A 15,706-nucleotide genomic window follows, 5' to 3' on the forward strand; every position below is an offset into this window, starting at 1 on the left:
TAACTGAATATTTCGGATTTAAAAACTTAGTTTGTGTATTTATGTACACTGAACATCTTTTAAAAGTTTTTGAGAAGTCACAGAAAAACCTCACTTCCCCCTTCAGCATCAGGCCTCTTTTTCTCATTCTCTGTATAGAAAAGCTCCCTTAAAGAGTTGGTTCTATGTCACTGTCCCGGTTCTCCCACTATATATATTTTTTAATTTATCTATTTATTTGGCCGAGTTGCCAAATAAATCTTAGTTGCGGCACTCGGGCTCTCCTTTGCGGTGCACGTGCTCCCGTAGTTGTGGCTGCTGCCTTAGGTGCCCCTCAGCACGTGGGGTCGTAGTTCCCCAACCAGGGATCAAACTCTGTCACTGTATTACAAGGCAGATTCTTAACCCCTGGACCACCAGGGAAGTCCCACCCTCATTATACCTTGAGCCTAAGATATAATGCTACTAAAAATGCTCTTCTCAGGGTCACCGATGATCTCCAAGTTGCTAAAAACAATGGCCAGTTCTCAGGCTTCGTCCTTCCTCCTAGAAACATCTTTGCACTGAGTTTCTGACGAAACACACTCTTGGTTTTCCTCCTACCTCTTGCCACTTCTTCTAAGCTTCCTTTGCTGTGTTCTTTTCATCTGCCCAGCCTCTAAATGTTGGACCCCTGAAGGCTTAGTCCTTAGCCATCTCTACAATCATTTCCTTGGTGATCCCAGGTTCATATATACACCTGCCTACAAGACCTCTCCATGTGGTTGTCTCAGTTTGGGTTCCGAAGAAGATCATGAGGTAATGAGTCAACTGCAAACAGTTGATGAGGAATGGTACAGCTGTACCCAGCAAACAGTGGTAGAAGAATGAGAAAGTGAGAGAGGAAAGGAAACACAGCCAATTAAGGATGTGTTATTAAGCAAGTTACCAGTTAATTCTGTATGACTCCTAGCATAACTGACACCATCCTGGGCCCATACAATTCCTCCTGTCCTTCCACGGACCCTATCCAGGACTGCACCATGCAGTAAATCACTTTTCTGTTGTCAAGAGCTTTGTAGTTAATATTGTTGTTTAGTCGCTAAGTTGTGTCTGGCTCTTTGTGTCCCATGGACTGTATGTAGCCTACCAGGCTACTCTGTCTATGGGATTTTCCAGGCAAGAATACTAGAGTGGGTTGCCATTGCCTTCTCTAGGGGATCTTCCCAACCCAGGGATCAAACCCAGGTATCCTGCATTGGCAGGTGGATTTTTTACCGCATAGATATTATTTAAGGATTGTTAAGTCCAGGTGACCTCTATGCTCTGTTAGTTCCCAAATAATGATGAAGACTTTTGCTGACATATTCCTGGTACCGACAAGACTCGTTACCCTTTCAATCATCTTGATTCAGGAATACACTTCCTGTTTTAAGCACATACATACCCCCATATCCTAGGTTAGCTCTAAAATTGTCCCAGTGGCCAGTTGGCAGTGCAGAGTACATCCTACAAATGCTTCCAGATCATTGTCTGTCCAATCCTGATCCCACCTTGTGAATAAGTTACCCTTTAATAAACTAATCCATGAGGTTTATGGCGCTGACTGCTTCATTTTTCAGTGAGGATTTTTTTGTTGTTGTTCCCTCCATCCTCCAAAAATCCTGCTGTGAGTTATCATTTGAGTTTTACTAGCCAAAGAATTCGGAGACGGCAATGGCACCCCACTCCAGTACTCTTGCCTGGAAAATCCCATGGATGGAGAAGCCTGGAAGGCTGCAGTCCATGGGGTCGCTGAGGGTCGGACACAACTGAGCAACTTCACTCTCACTTTTCACTTTCATTCATTGGAGAAGGAAATGGCAACCCACCCCAGTGTTCTTGCCTGGAGAATCCCAGGGACAGGGGAGCCTGGTGGGCTGCCGTCTATGGGGTCGCCCAGAGTCGGATACGACTGAAGTGACTTAGCAGCAGCAGCAGCCAAAGAATTGATGCTTTTGAACTGTGGTGTTGGAGAAGACTCTTGAGAGTCCCTTGGACTGCAAGGAGATCCAACCAGTCCATTCTAAAGGAGATCAGTCCTGGGTGTTCTTTGGAAGGAATGATGCTAAAGCTGAAACTCCAGTACTCTGGCCACCTCATGCGAAGAGTTGACTCATTGGAAAAGACTCTGATGCTGGGAGGGATTGGGGGCAGGAGGAGAAGGGGATGACAGAGGATGAGATGGCTGGATGGCATCACTGACTCGATGGACGTGAGTCTGAGTGAACTCCGGGAGTTGGTGATGGACAGGGAGGCCTGGAGTGCTGCGATTCATGGGGTCTCAAAGAGTCGGACACGATTGAGGGACTGAACTGAACTGACTGACTGATGAGAAGTGTGAGAGAGCGGGGGTACATCAGTTACTGCCAGTAACTGGTTGTTGGATGCTCTTGACAGATGTTAATTCCCCTGTATTTTTGGCCTCCCATGCATGCAGGAGAAGCAGCTCCAGCAGCTAGAGAAAGCCCAGAGGCAAAGAGATGAGAGACGAAGGCCCGGCTTGCATGCCCTGAGATGGTAAGACCCAAAGAGGCACCAGTGAGGCACCAACAGCCTCTGCTGTGCTTCTGTAACAGGCACGTCCAACGTGTACATTCAATGCTGATCTCTTCCACCCCAAACCCGTTCCTCCTACAGTCTTCCCAGTTTTGGTAAATGGAAACTATTCTTGCAGTCAAAAACCTGGAGTACTTGACTCTTCTCTTTTACACTCCACTTTCAATCTGTCAGCAAATCCTATTATCTCTACTTCTAAATATAGCCAAAAGCCAGCCCCTTCTCAGCCTCTCACTGCCCCCTTCCTGGCCCAAGCCACCATTCTCTCTTGCCTGGATTATAATAGGCTGCCAGCTGATCTCTGCTTCTGACCCCTTGTAGCCTATTTTCAACAGAGCAGCCAGGGTGATCCTATTAAGCATAAGCCAGGTCGCATCATTTCTCTGCTCCCTTCAAGGGCTCTGGTTTCCCTTGTAGGAAAAAGCCAAAATCCTGACAGTGCGGTATTGCGTATTAGCCCTCCATAATCTGGTCCCTGCTGCTCTCCGCCGTGACGCGCCTTGGCCATTTACAGGCACTCTCCCACCTTGATGCTCTTCTGAGGACTGTCCCCTCTGCCTGACCACGTTCCCCCATGGACCCCGTGGCCAGTTTCCTCATTCTCTTCAGTCCAGTGATCACCTCCTCAGGAAGGCTGTCCCTGGGCATCTTGTCTAAAACTGCAGTCCCCAAGGCTCCACCTCCTTCCCTCTGCTCTATTTTCCTTCTTGTCTCTTATCACTACATAACATAATGAATATTTTCCTGGCTTACGTTTGTCTGTCTCTCTCCACTGGAGCATAAGTTCCACAGGACAGACTGTCGTCTATTTTGTTCACTGCTATATTTCTAGCCCCTAGAAAAGTGCCTGCTATGTGGGAGGTGATCAACAAATATTTGTTGAATAAATGATCTCATTCAATGGCACCCCACTCCAGTACTCTTGCCTGGAAAATCCCATGGATGGAGGAGCCTGGTAGGCTGCAGTCCATGGGGTCGCTAAGAGTTGGACACGACTGAGCGACTTCACTTTCACTTTTCACTTTCATGCATTGGAGAAGGGAATGGCAACCCACTCCAGTGTTCTTGCCTGGAGAATCCTAGGGACGGGGGAGCCTGGTGGACTGCCGTCTATGGGCTCGCACAGAGTTGGACACGACTGAAGTGACTTAGCAGCAATGCTCACAAGAGCCCAGGATAAGTATCCCCATTGAAGTATAAACTCAGTTTTGCTTTTTATTTACTATCGTGTCCCAACCATCCTCTATGTTACTACAGACTCCCCAAAATCAAGATTTTTTAATAGTTGTGTGACTTCCATCCAGTATATATGCTTTAATGTCCTTGAGCATGCCTGTATCATTGGATCATATAAATTATTTTTAGTCTTTTGCATTATAAATATAGAACATTCTTTTATTATAGTAATTCTGGACTTTTTTTAGGATGGATTCACCAAAGCCACTAACTATTCTTAAAGCAAGAAAACATAATTTAATCTTTTTTTACTTTATTTTTTTGGCTGCACTGGATCTTCGTTGCTGCGCTCCGGCTTTCTCTAGTTGCGGGGAGTGGGTGCTGGTCTTCGATTTGGTGCGTGAGCTTCTCATGGCAGTGGCTTCTCGTGTTGCAGCTCGAGAGTTCTCGAGTGCACCGGCTCAGTAGCTGTGGCGCTGGGGTTTAGTTGCTACAAGGCATATCGCCTGCATTGGCAGGCAGAGTCTTAACCACTGGACCACCAGAGAAGTCCGTTTAATTTATTTTTTAATTGAAGCACACTTGATTTACAATATCGTGTTAATTTTTGTTGTACAGCAGAATGACTTATACACATATTTTCATTATTTTTAACATTCTTTTCCATTATGGTTTATCCTAGGATACTAAATGTAGTCCCCTGTGCTCTACAGTAGGACCTTGTTTATCCACTCTATGTGTAATCCCAAACTCCCAGTCCATCCCTCCCCTCCCCCACCCCTTTGGTAACCACAAGTAGATTCTCTACGTCTATGAGTCTGTTTCTGCTTCGTAGATAGGTTCGTTTGCACCATATTTTAGATTCCACATAAAAGTGATATCATACATTATTTGTCTTCCTTTTTTCTGACTTACTTCAGTTAGTACAATAATCTCTAGTTGCATCCAGCAAACATCATTTTAAATCGCTGTTTTAATGAATGTACCCAAGAGGAGAGATTGCTTGTAAAAACAAGTGGGGGGACTTCCTTGGTGGTCCAGTGGCTAAGATTCTGTACCACCACTGCAGGGGGCCCGGGTTCAAGCCCTGGTTGGGGAACTAGATCCCACGTGCTGCAACTAAAGATTCCGAGTGCAGCAACTAAGACTCAATGCAGCCGGATAAATAAAAATAAATATTTTAAAATACAATAAAAAAAAATAAACACCAGTAGGCCTTATTGATTAAGCTTTACTGGAGCCTGTGTGAGTGTTCCAGCTCTGTTCTCCTGGGAGATCACAACATGAGGAACCCACCAGAGAGTACTGCCATGCATGGCTCCCTCCCACATCTCTTCTCACTACCACTGGATTTTCAGAGGACGTTATTATACTGACTTAATTCACCAAGTATTGTTTGAATGCTTATTACTTATACTGAATGTGGGGGAAGTCTGAGGATCTGTAAGACACAGTGTCTGACACCAAGGAGCCTGTGACCAGGACACACAAGACTTTCACTCTATCTGGATTTGTTAGGCTCCAAACTTTTATTATTCATTCATACTTTCTCTTGGGCTCCAAGATGGTCATTTAGCTCCTCTACTTCATGACCTCTGTGTATCTCCAAGCCAGGGCTTCAAAATATGCACTCTCAAATCCATTTCTTCTACAGTAGTCACTATTTAGTATAAATCATTGAGGCCAGAAACCTGGGAGATATTTTTAATTCTTCCCCTCCCTGTCCCCTCCTGCTCTCCCCCATGCAGTCAACCACAGGTTTTCCAATATTCTGGAATAGTCTTCAATTGCATCCTCTTCTCTCCATCCCCACTGTCACTTCCTTAGTTGAGATGGACATCGTCATTTGTCTGGACCATTAGACTAGTATTTGATTCTGACATCCCTGACTCTTGGCAGGCCCCAACTTCAGTTCATTTTCCTCACTAAAATAATAATTAATCACTTTTGAGGCTTCCCAGGGGGCACAGTGGTAAGAGAATCCACCTGCCAATGCAGAAGATACAAGTGATGCGGGTTCGATCCCTAGGTCAGGAAGAGCCCCTGGAGAAGGGAATGGCAACCCATTCCAGTATTCTTGCCTGGGGAATTCCATGGACAGAGCAGCCTGGTGGGCTACAGTCCATGAGGTTGCAAACAGTCAGACATGACTGAGCAACTAACACTTTCACTTTTCATTCCTTTATTTGGCTGTGTTGGGTCTCAGTTGTGGCGCCCTCGATCTTTGATTTTTGTGAGTAAGCAGGATCTTTAGTTGCAGGGGGTGGGATCTAGTTCCCTGACCAAGGATTGAACCTGGGCCCCTGCACTGAGAGTGCAGAATCTTAGCCATGGGACCCCCAAGGAAGTCCCCCTCACTGAATTACTTTTAAATCTCCAAACACTCCTCACCCTGGCTCATACCTCCATTTACTTAACATCTCTCTCTGCCTGCCATCCCCCTTTCCCTTGTAGCATTTCTCCGCAAACCTCAAGACATAACACAAGCCTTTCCTGATCAACTGACCTTTTCCTAATCTCAGGTTCAGTCGAGCACAGCCTTGGTCCCTCACCCTGTGACAGCACTTATCAAATGTGTCCTGTCTGTCTCCATTACTTACTGAGAGTTCCTGTCAAGCAAGAACCGTATCTTATTCACCTCTGCAAGGCACAGGAGAGTTAATTATACTTTTAAAAAAAAAGAATGAATGAACCGATGAATAAATAAATCAAGAGAGAAGGAGAAAGGGTTCTAGAAACACGAGACTCGAGTGAAAGAGAAGAAGACAGGGAAGAAGGGGTCAGGAAGGGCAGCATCAGAGAAAGGGCCAGGCGCTGTGGCCGCTTTTACTTTTGATTGAGGCAACAGATGGGACATAAAATATTCAGAAGCTGAGTGTGTCATCTCTTTTGAGAAATTTCTCATCAGCTAAAATGGGATTCATGGTGGTTTCAGCCTGCTCTATTTGCTTGCAAGGCCCAAGGGAATCTGAGCCGTTAGCTATAAAAATAAACTCCAGCCAGCGGGGGGCCTGTATGGAGCCTTCTCCCGAGGGATCATGAGCAGCGGGCACCTTTTTATAAACTACTGTCTTAGGAGCTACCCCTGGCACTGAAACCTTCCATTTCCCTGGGAATCTCCTCCGTGATCTTATCCAGATTGTCCATGTTTCCTAGAAAACCTGATGACAATTCTGGGCCAGCTGGCTTTGTATGGGAACCATATTTAAACAAGTCGCTCTTCAGACGATGTCATCTGACACGGCTTGGTAACAGGATAGGGTATTTGGAATTCTCAGCAAGGTTAAACCACTCCCTGATAAATCTTCCCCCATTGCAGAGGTGAAGATTTCAGAGGTATGTCCCTCTGTCTTTCTATCCCAGTCCCCTCCAGGTAGGCTAATGTCCTCCTTCTTGTCACAAGTCACAGTCCTTTAAAAAAAAAAAAAAATATATATATATATATATATATATATATATATTTGTCTCTGCACCAGGTCTTAACTGCAGCATTGTTGTTCAGTCACTCAGTCATGTCCTACTTGTTGCCACCTTATGGACTGCAGAAATCCAGGCTTCTCTGTCCTTCATTATCTCCTGGAGTTTGCTCAAACTCATGTCCATTGAGTTGATGATGCCATTCAACCATCTCATCCTCTGTCACCCCCTTCTTCTCCTGCCCTCAATCTTGCAGAATCTTTAGCTGCTCCATATGAACTCTTAGTTTCAGCATTTAGAACTTAAGTTTCCTGACCAGGAGAGTGGGGTGTTTTAGCCACTGGACCACCAGGGAAGTCCCACAGTATTCTGGTCTTCACTCTGCATCTTCCCTGAGTTCTTGCTTCCTAATACATGAACTCCGAGAAAGCAATGGCACCCCACTCCAGTACTCTTGCCTCAAGAATCCCATGGATGGAAGGGCCTGGTGGGCTGCAGTCCATGTGGTCGCTACGAGTCGGACATGACTGAGCGACTTCACTTTCACTTTTCACTTTCATGCATTGGAGAAGGAAATGGCAACCCACTCCAGTGTTCTTGCCTGGAGAATCCCAGGGATGGGGGAGCCTGGTGGGCTGCCGTCTATGGGGTTGCACAGAGTCGGACACGACTGAAGCGACTTAGCTGCAGTAGCGGCAGCAATACATGAACTGCCTGGCTCTTTCTTCATCCTCACATCAATTTGCATCTGGGTCCCCCTTCTTCATGCTCTCAGTCCCTTTTGTTCTCACCTTCCTATTCTTTCCTGGGCTCACTTCCAGGAGAACCAGAGGAGAGATGAGCATGGGACCAGGATGAGGCCATCAGGGGAAAAGTCCATAATTAGGAGGTGAAGTCCAGGATTCATTTTCCTGTTGCATCAGTACAGCATGTGCAAGGACCTGCCATTACAATTTCTGGCTTTTGTTTATATGTATAATTGTTGAACTGATTTTTCCTCGTCCTGTGCTTTTAGCCATCTTTCCCTCCTTTGCCCCCATACCATTCCATAAGCAGAGGGTGACAGTGGACCTTTGATAACAAGGCTCCTCTGTGGAGGGTTATGAGTGAGGAGAGCATGACAGTGAGGCCACGGAGGCACCATCTGCACAAGCAGGAAAAGCCACGCTGTCTGAACCCAAGGGGCTAGAGTTAAGTTAATTCTGTAACACAACAGGCAAGTAGCCTTCGGCATTTGAGATGACAGTCACTATGTAAATGCCAATTGTTGATCCTCTTTCTTCTGTCCTCCTCACATAACGGTGTCTACAGAACCAGATGCTCTGCTGCCGTTGGCTAGTGGCAGTTCCCTGCTTAGCTGGTTACAGTCTCTGTGATGATATGTCATCATTTCACTGTGCTCTCCACTCTCCCTTCTCAGAGATGCTTCTTTGGACCTCGGGCTTTTCTGACAGTGAGGTGGGCCGTGTGACCCAAGGGGCTGCCACTGACTTGACGCAGGCAGGCCCTTGACTCAGCGGCGGCCCATCACCGGCTGGCCAGTGAGCACTTATATTCTCTCTTTTTAAAATCTGAGCTGCAATAGGATGAAACTGGTCAGATGGAGACAGGCAATAAAGCTGCGAGATTACATAGATATGGGCAACAGTCATTGTTGGTGATGTGCTTTTGGATAATTAAGCACAGAAGACCACTCTGCAGAAAGAAGTATGAAGTAGAATGAGAAATCATGTGGCCCCAGAGAAAGGGGAGGTGGAGAGGGTAACCTCCATCCCTGAAACCTGGTTCCACCACCCCCATGTGGGGCCACAAAGTTCCCCTGCACCGAAATCCCGAGGCAGCTTGGGTGCAGCAAAAAGGAAGCTGAGTTCTAACCCTGCCTCTGCCTGTGACCTCAGGACAGCCACTCCGGAACCTCTGTTACTCCCACTTGTAAAACACAGGAGGATGAGATGAGGTCAGTGTTTCCCAAAGCGGAACCTGGAACACTCGTGGGGCATGCATTGATTTTAGTGCAAGGAAACAGCCTTAAATAGCACCGAACCACAGCATAAAAATGTTATTTTCATATCATTTAGGAGTTAAGAGTATCAGTTAACAGTTCTTCCTTAACTCTCCTAGGGAAGGTAAAGAGAAACTCAGATGGGTTTTTGGCATGTTTTAAATTACTTTCAGTCACTTGTTAAGTTTCTTTTAAAAAATTTTTTTTAATGTAAGATATTGCATTAGTAATTTCTTATATTGGATATACGTTGAAATGACAAAGTTTGGACAATAATTTGACATAGTATGGACATTAAATATGGAGAAGGCAATGGCACCCCACTCCAGTACTCTTGCCTGGAAAATCCCATGGACGGAGGAGCCTGGTGGGCTGCAGTCCATGGGGTCACTAAGAGTCCGACATGACTGAGCGACTTCACTTTCACTTTTCACTTTCATGCATTGGAGAAGGAAATGGCAACCCACTCCAGTGTTCTTGCCTGGAGAATCCCAGGGACGGGGAGCCTGGTGGGCTGCCGTCTATGGGGTCACACAGAGTCGGACACGACTGAAGCGACTTAGCAGCAGCAGCAGCAGGACATTAAATAAAATGTTGTTAAAATTTTTTTAAAAATTTGGCTGCCCTGGGTGACTTGTGGGATCTCAGTTCCCTCAGCAGGGATAGAACTCATGCCCCCTGCAGTGGAAGTGTGGAGTCTTAACGACTGGAATGCCAGAGAATCCCCCCATTAAAATTTTTTGAAAGTTGTTAAGAAAATAGATTTTTAAAGTTCTCACTATACACACACACAATTGTAAGTATGTGAGGGGATGAATGAGTTAAATAACCTTATCCAGGTATCAGTTTGCAGGACATACATATATAAAATCAGAACATGGTAGCCTTAATGTTGTACATCAGTTACATCTCAATAAAGCTGGAAAAATAAATACAACTTTTAAATTTGTTTGCCTTGTATTACTTTTACCACTATCTTCTATTCACAGGTTTTCAAGACATTAATACCAAATTTCCATCTGAAATAAGTTTAAGTAAAAAATAGACGTGCACAGTGATAGCTACCATTTATTGAGTGGCTACTGTGTGCCATGGAGTTTATGTTATTCCTAATTTCCCCTACAATTCTTTTTTTTCCCCCCTACAATTCTAAGAATAATTATCTCTGTTTTGCAGTTAAGGCAACTGAGGACCAAAATAAAGAGTATAATGTGCACAAAGTCAGATACCTAGCAAGTGAATGAACAAGGATTTGAAACCCATGCTCTGAAGCGCATGTTTTCAGATTTGTCTGTTTCTGAAGTCCACATTCTTTCCACTCTCTCTTGCTTCCTCTCCCTTAGAATCAAATATCTGAACCCACATTCAGGAAAGAGTTCCAAGTTGGCCACATCCAGTAAGCTTTGCTCAGACATCAGCCCCTGTGTCCTCTCTGCCACTTTGGGTACTCTTTCCTTTCTGAACTCCTCTCCTGGTTTGTCAAGTCTTCCAACTGCTGTCTCAATCTCCAGCCCCTCAGCTCTCCCTATGTGTTTTATCTTTTGCCCCTCACTCTTGCTCTAGACCACTGAAAAATTCTTTTGCCCTTCACTTCTCCCCTAGACCATTGAAAAGCAACATTTGTCCTAATTTAGATTTAAATCCTATAGGCTTCCCTGGTGGTTCAGACGGTAAAGAATCTGCCTGAATGTGGGAGACCTAAGTTTGATCCCTGGGTCGGGAAGATCAGATGCCCTGGAGAAGGAAATGGCAACCCCCTCCAGTATTCTTGCCTAGAGAATTCCATGGACAGAGAAGCCTGGACAGCTACAATCCATGGGGTTGCAAAGAGTCGGACACGACTAAGCAACAAACATGCACACACACACACACACACTAGATCTGGAGAATTCCGTGGACAGAGGAACCTGGACGGCTACAGTCCATGGGGTTGCAAAGAGTCAGACATGACTGAGCAACTAACACGCACACGCACACACACACACTAGATTTAGTTTTACGTAATCAGTGGCCCTGGCTGCATCTGTCAGCGAAGAACCCAAGGCTCACAGCAGTGCTGTCATGCACCCAGGTAGGTGAGATGAGTAGCCGAGATGTGAAGGCATGGACCCAGACACTCGGGCTGGAGCAAGACAGAAGGGGACGCTGCAGTGACTTGCGTGTGGGGGTGGATTGTTGGGGGGAGGGTGTGTGTGTGCTGCTTTCTCTATAGGGATCCAACAAGGATGAGAGTGGAATGGGATTGGAGGTTAGAGAAGAAGAGAAAAGAAAATTCTGACATAAGAAAGAACACCCTTGAAGACGTGGTGGCAGCCTAGATCCAAGGAGAATAAATGTCAGTATGGGACTCGCAGGGAGAGAGCAGAGCCCATGGGCTTTAGAAAGTCAATAGAAAGAAAAACACCAATACAGTATACTAACGCATATGTATGGAATTTAGAAAGATGGTAACAATAACCCTGTATATGAGACAGCAAAAGAGACACTGATGTATAGAACAGTCTTTTGGACTCTGTAGGAGAGGGAGAGGGTGGGATGATTTGGGAGAATGGCATTTAAACATGTATAATATCATATATGAAACGAATCGCCAGTCCAGGTTCGATGCACGATACTGGATGCTTGGGGCTGGCACACTGGGACGACCCAGAGGGATGGTACGGGGAGGGAGGAGGGAGGAGGGTTCAGGATGGGGAACACATGTATACCTGTGGTGGATTCATTTTGATATATGGCAAAACCAATACAATATTGTAAAGTTAAAAAATAAAATAAAATAAATTTAATTTAAAAAAAGTCAATAGACGATACTGAATTGCAGGTGTTCTTTTTCTGTCTTGTAACTCCATTATGTCGATCTCCAAGCTTAGCTAAATTCCAGGTAACTTGGAGAAGTGCCCACGTGGGTTCTCCTCACAGCTCCTGAGGCCAGGGAAGTGGGCACTGCGGTCTAGAGTCCAGAGGGGCCAGCAGTCAAGCAAGCACGGGTCTGTGTTAGAAGCAAGGAGCTAACAACAGTGAGAATTGGTGCAGGGCAGACGAAGCAGAGAAGATCCTGAGATCAAGTCCCTTTTCCCCAAACCTCACAGATGCAGCAGCCTCAGGTAAGGAGGAGAGGCTGGACCCCGCTATCCACTGACCATCCGGGAGGGTCCCTGTGCCATTGGTATTGACACACAAATATAGACAGAAGTTACAAAGAAGGACTTGGAACGTGAGTGGCCTTGGGATCAAGCCACACTCCACTCGGCTTCTCCAAGGCATAACTGGAGAGAACACCCTCAGTGTTTGAGTTCACCTGCACGGTATAGCAGAAGAGTTTTTGGAGTCAAAATCACCTAAGATGAAACAGCTAAAGCCACACTGGACTTCTTTGGATCTTAGTTTCCTTATCTATAAAGTGAAAATAAAAACACTGAGCTCACACCATCGCTGTGAAAATGAACTGCGATAACAACGGACAGCAGCTGCCCTAATGCCTGCCCTTAGCAGGGACTCAGTGAAGTTGCCTCACCGGCTTCCCTGGCCCCAGACTCCTAACCCGCCCCTCAAATCAGGTCCCCACATCCTGGACATCACCCTCAGAGGTCAGTTCCTACCTTTGGTTAGGGAGTGAATCCCCAGCTTGACTTGGGAGAAGTTCCCACTTCCGATCTCCCCTCGGATGCGATAGAAGCCGATCCGCTTGCCCAGAGTGATCTCCCTCACCACCTTCTCATCCTGGGACATGTCCTGGGTCAGCTTCTCAAAGGGTGTCAGCTGGCGAGGCTCTCCCTCCTCATCCTCCTTGGCACACTCCGTCTGACAGCCACTCTCCTCGCTCTCCCGCCGACCCCACCTGGCACAGTGGGGGTTCACCAGGCCGCCTCCATTCACATACACAGCAGTCATCGTCCACGGCAGGCTCACCTCTCCATCTCAGCAGAGGCACCGAGCAAGGCAGGATGGGGAGGAGCGGAAGGGGCCCAAGGGGGATGGGAGATGGGACTTAAAGGCTGTAAGGGCCCTGCGTCCTTGCGAGCTGTGCAAAGACTCCTGGATGCACAAACCCCTTTCTGGGCTTCAGTCAGCCGAAGGCAGAGACTAACCCCAGCACTGCCTACCCAGCCAAGCCCAAAGCTGCCCGCCTCACTTGAGATATTTCACACCCTCCTTCACAGTGAACTTTCCCTCTCTTACTGGACCATCAGGCATGCATCCAGGTACCCTAGCCTTGATCAGGCTCCAAGAACTTTCTGGCTGGCTGTGCTGATGCTCTGTGGTAGGTGGCTCTGTCCCGAAACAAAGGCTCCAGTTTGCTATTTCCTTTGATGGTCAGAAAATCTTCTGCCCTGGTGTGTAAAAGCCCCCAGGAGGCCCCCAGGTCCCCGCTGCTGGTGCTTATCTCTGATCTTCATTTTGCTGTCAAGTCGCAGGTCCCTGGAGACCTGACAATCCAGACCCCAGGAAAGAAGAAACTTGCAAATCAGCCTTCCGGTCACACGGGCAGCTAGAGGAGGATTAAATCCCTGCAATGCCACCTTAGCCGGCCTTAATTTAGACGAGCTTGCCTCTAAGCCGTGAGCAGTCTCAAAAATTTGGTGGGTGCTGATTCATCCTAAGAATAGAGAATAAGAAAATACATTAGCCCATGTTAACACACTGGACAGCATTGATAATGAATGCAGAACTGCTGGGGAAGCAACAATCGAAAAGCATCTACACATTTGGTTCTGACTCATATCATAGTAAACGCTTGATCACACATGATTTAGTCAGAAGAAAATGTACATGCACACAAACACACCTGTCAACACTTCAGAAAATCCCTCACGGGCTGTAATATTTCTAGCAAAATGACATCTCTATTTTTGTTTCTAGTGAAACAATTTTTCTTTTTATTGATGTTTAGGGAAATAAGCAGGTTGCCTTGGCTTGCTTTAAAGCGAGACTTTTAAAATTATACGATAGTCATGATGATAAAGGTTTCCTATTAATATTAGTTTTCAAAAGTTCTTACATTGATTCAAATAACAGTGTATTTCCTGATGCGAAGAGCCAACTCACTGGAAAAGACCCTGATGCTGGGAAAGTTTGAGGGCAGGAGGAGAGGCAGGCAACAGAGGATGCGCTAGTTGGATAGCATCATCAACTCAATGGACATGAGTTTGAGGAAACTCCGGGAGACAGTGAAGGACAGGGAAGCCTGGCGTGCTGCAGTCCATGGGGTCGCAAAGAGTCGGACATGACTTAGCAACTGAATAACAACAAATATTTCCTTTATCCTGTATGTCCTCATAGGACTTTTCCTATAGGGGCTGCTCCTGCTCGTCTTTCTGTAGTATTCTTTGTGCATGCATGTGCATGCTTAGTCGCTCAGTTGTGTCTGACTCTTTGCAATCCCATGGACTGTGGCCCACCAGGCTCCTCTGTCCACGGGATTCTCTAGGCAAGAATACTGGAGTATGTTGCTGTTTCCTGCTCCAGGGGATGTTCCTGGCCCAGGGATGGGGCTTGAGTCTCTTGTGCCTCCTGCCTTGGCAGGCAGGTTCTTTACCACTGGACCATCCTGGAAGACAGGTATTCTGTCAGTTCAGTTCGGTTCAGTTCAGTCGCTCAGTTGTGTTCAACTCTTTGCGACCCCATGAACTGCAGCACGCCAGGCCTCCCTGTCCATCACCAACTCCCGGAGTTCACTCAGACTCACGTCCATCGAGTGGGTGATGCCATCCAGCCATCTCATCCTCTGTTGTCCCCTTCTCCTCTTGCCCCCAATCCCTCCCAGCATCAGAGTCTTTTCCAATGAGTCAACTCTTTGCATGAGGTGGCCAAAGTATTGGAATTTCAGCTTTAGCATCAGTCCCTCCAAAGAACACCCAGGACTGATCTCCTTTAGGATGGACTGGTTGGATCTCCTTGCAGTCCAAGGGACTCTCAAGAGTCTTCTCCAACACCACAGTTCAAAAGCATCAATTCTTTGACACTCAGCTTTCTTCACAGTCCAACTTTCACATCCATACATGACTGCTGGAAAAACCATAGCCTTGACTAGATGGATCTTTGTTGGCAAAGTAATGTCTCTGCTTTTGAATATGCTATCTAGGTTGGTCATAACTTGGTCATAACTTTCCTTCTAAAGAGTATGCTATGCTATGCTATGCTAAGTCGCTTCAGTCGTGTGCGACTCTGTGCGACCCCATAGACGGCAGCCCACCAGGCTCTCCCGTCCCTGGGATTCTCCAGGCAAGAATACTGGAGTGGGCTGCCATTTCCTTCTCCAATGCATGAAAGTGAAAAGTGAAAGTGAAGTCGCTCAGTCGTGTCCAACTCCCAGCGACCCCATGGACTGCAGCCCACCAGGTTCCTCCGTCCATGGGATTTTCCAGACAAGAGTACTGGAGTGGGGTGCCATTGCCTTCTCCATCTAAGGAGTAAGCGTCTTTTAATTTCATGGCTGCAATCACCATCTGCAGTGATTTTGGAGCCCCAAAAAATAACGTTGGACAATTTCCACTATTTCCCATGAAGTGATGGGACCAGATGCCATGATCTTAGTTTTCTGAATGTATTCCATAA

General features: G+C 46.5%; 1 protein-coding gene across 1 annotated transcript in view; it reads right to left on the bottom strand.

Moving 5' to 3' along the window:
• The window catches only part of NIM1K (NIM1 serine/threonine protein kinase), an 89,729-nt gene that overhangs the window by 13,159 nt on the left and 60,864 nt on the right, over positions 1-15,706 (bottom strand). The window contains exon 2 of the mRNA XM_055554656.1: positions 12,751-13,748. Coding sequence (XP_055410631.1) covers positions 12,751-13,042 — 292 coding nt within the window. The 5' untranslated portion in view covers positions 13,043-13,748. The remainder of the gene's footprint in view (positions 1-12,750; positions 13,749-15,706) is intronic.

This window comes from Bubalus kerabau, chromosome 18 (assembly GCF_029407905.1).
Source record: "Bubalus kerabau isolate K-KA32 ecotype Philippines breed swamp buffalo chromosome 18, PCC_UOA_SB_1v2, whole genome shotgun sequence".
Classification (NCBI taxonomy): Eukaryota; Metazoa; Chordata; class Mammalia; order Artiodactyla; family Bovidae; genus Bubalus; species Bubalus kerabau.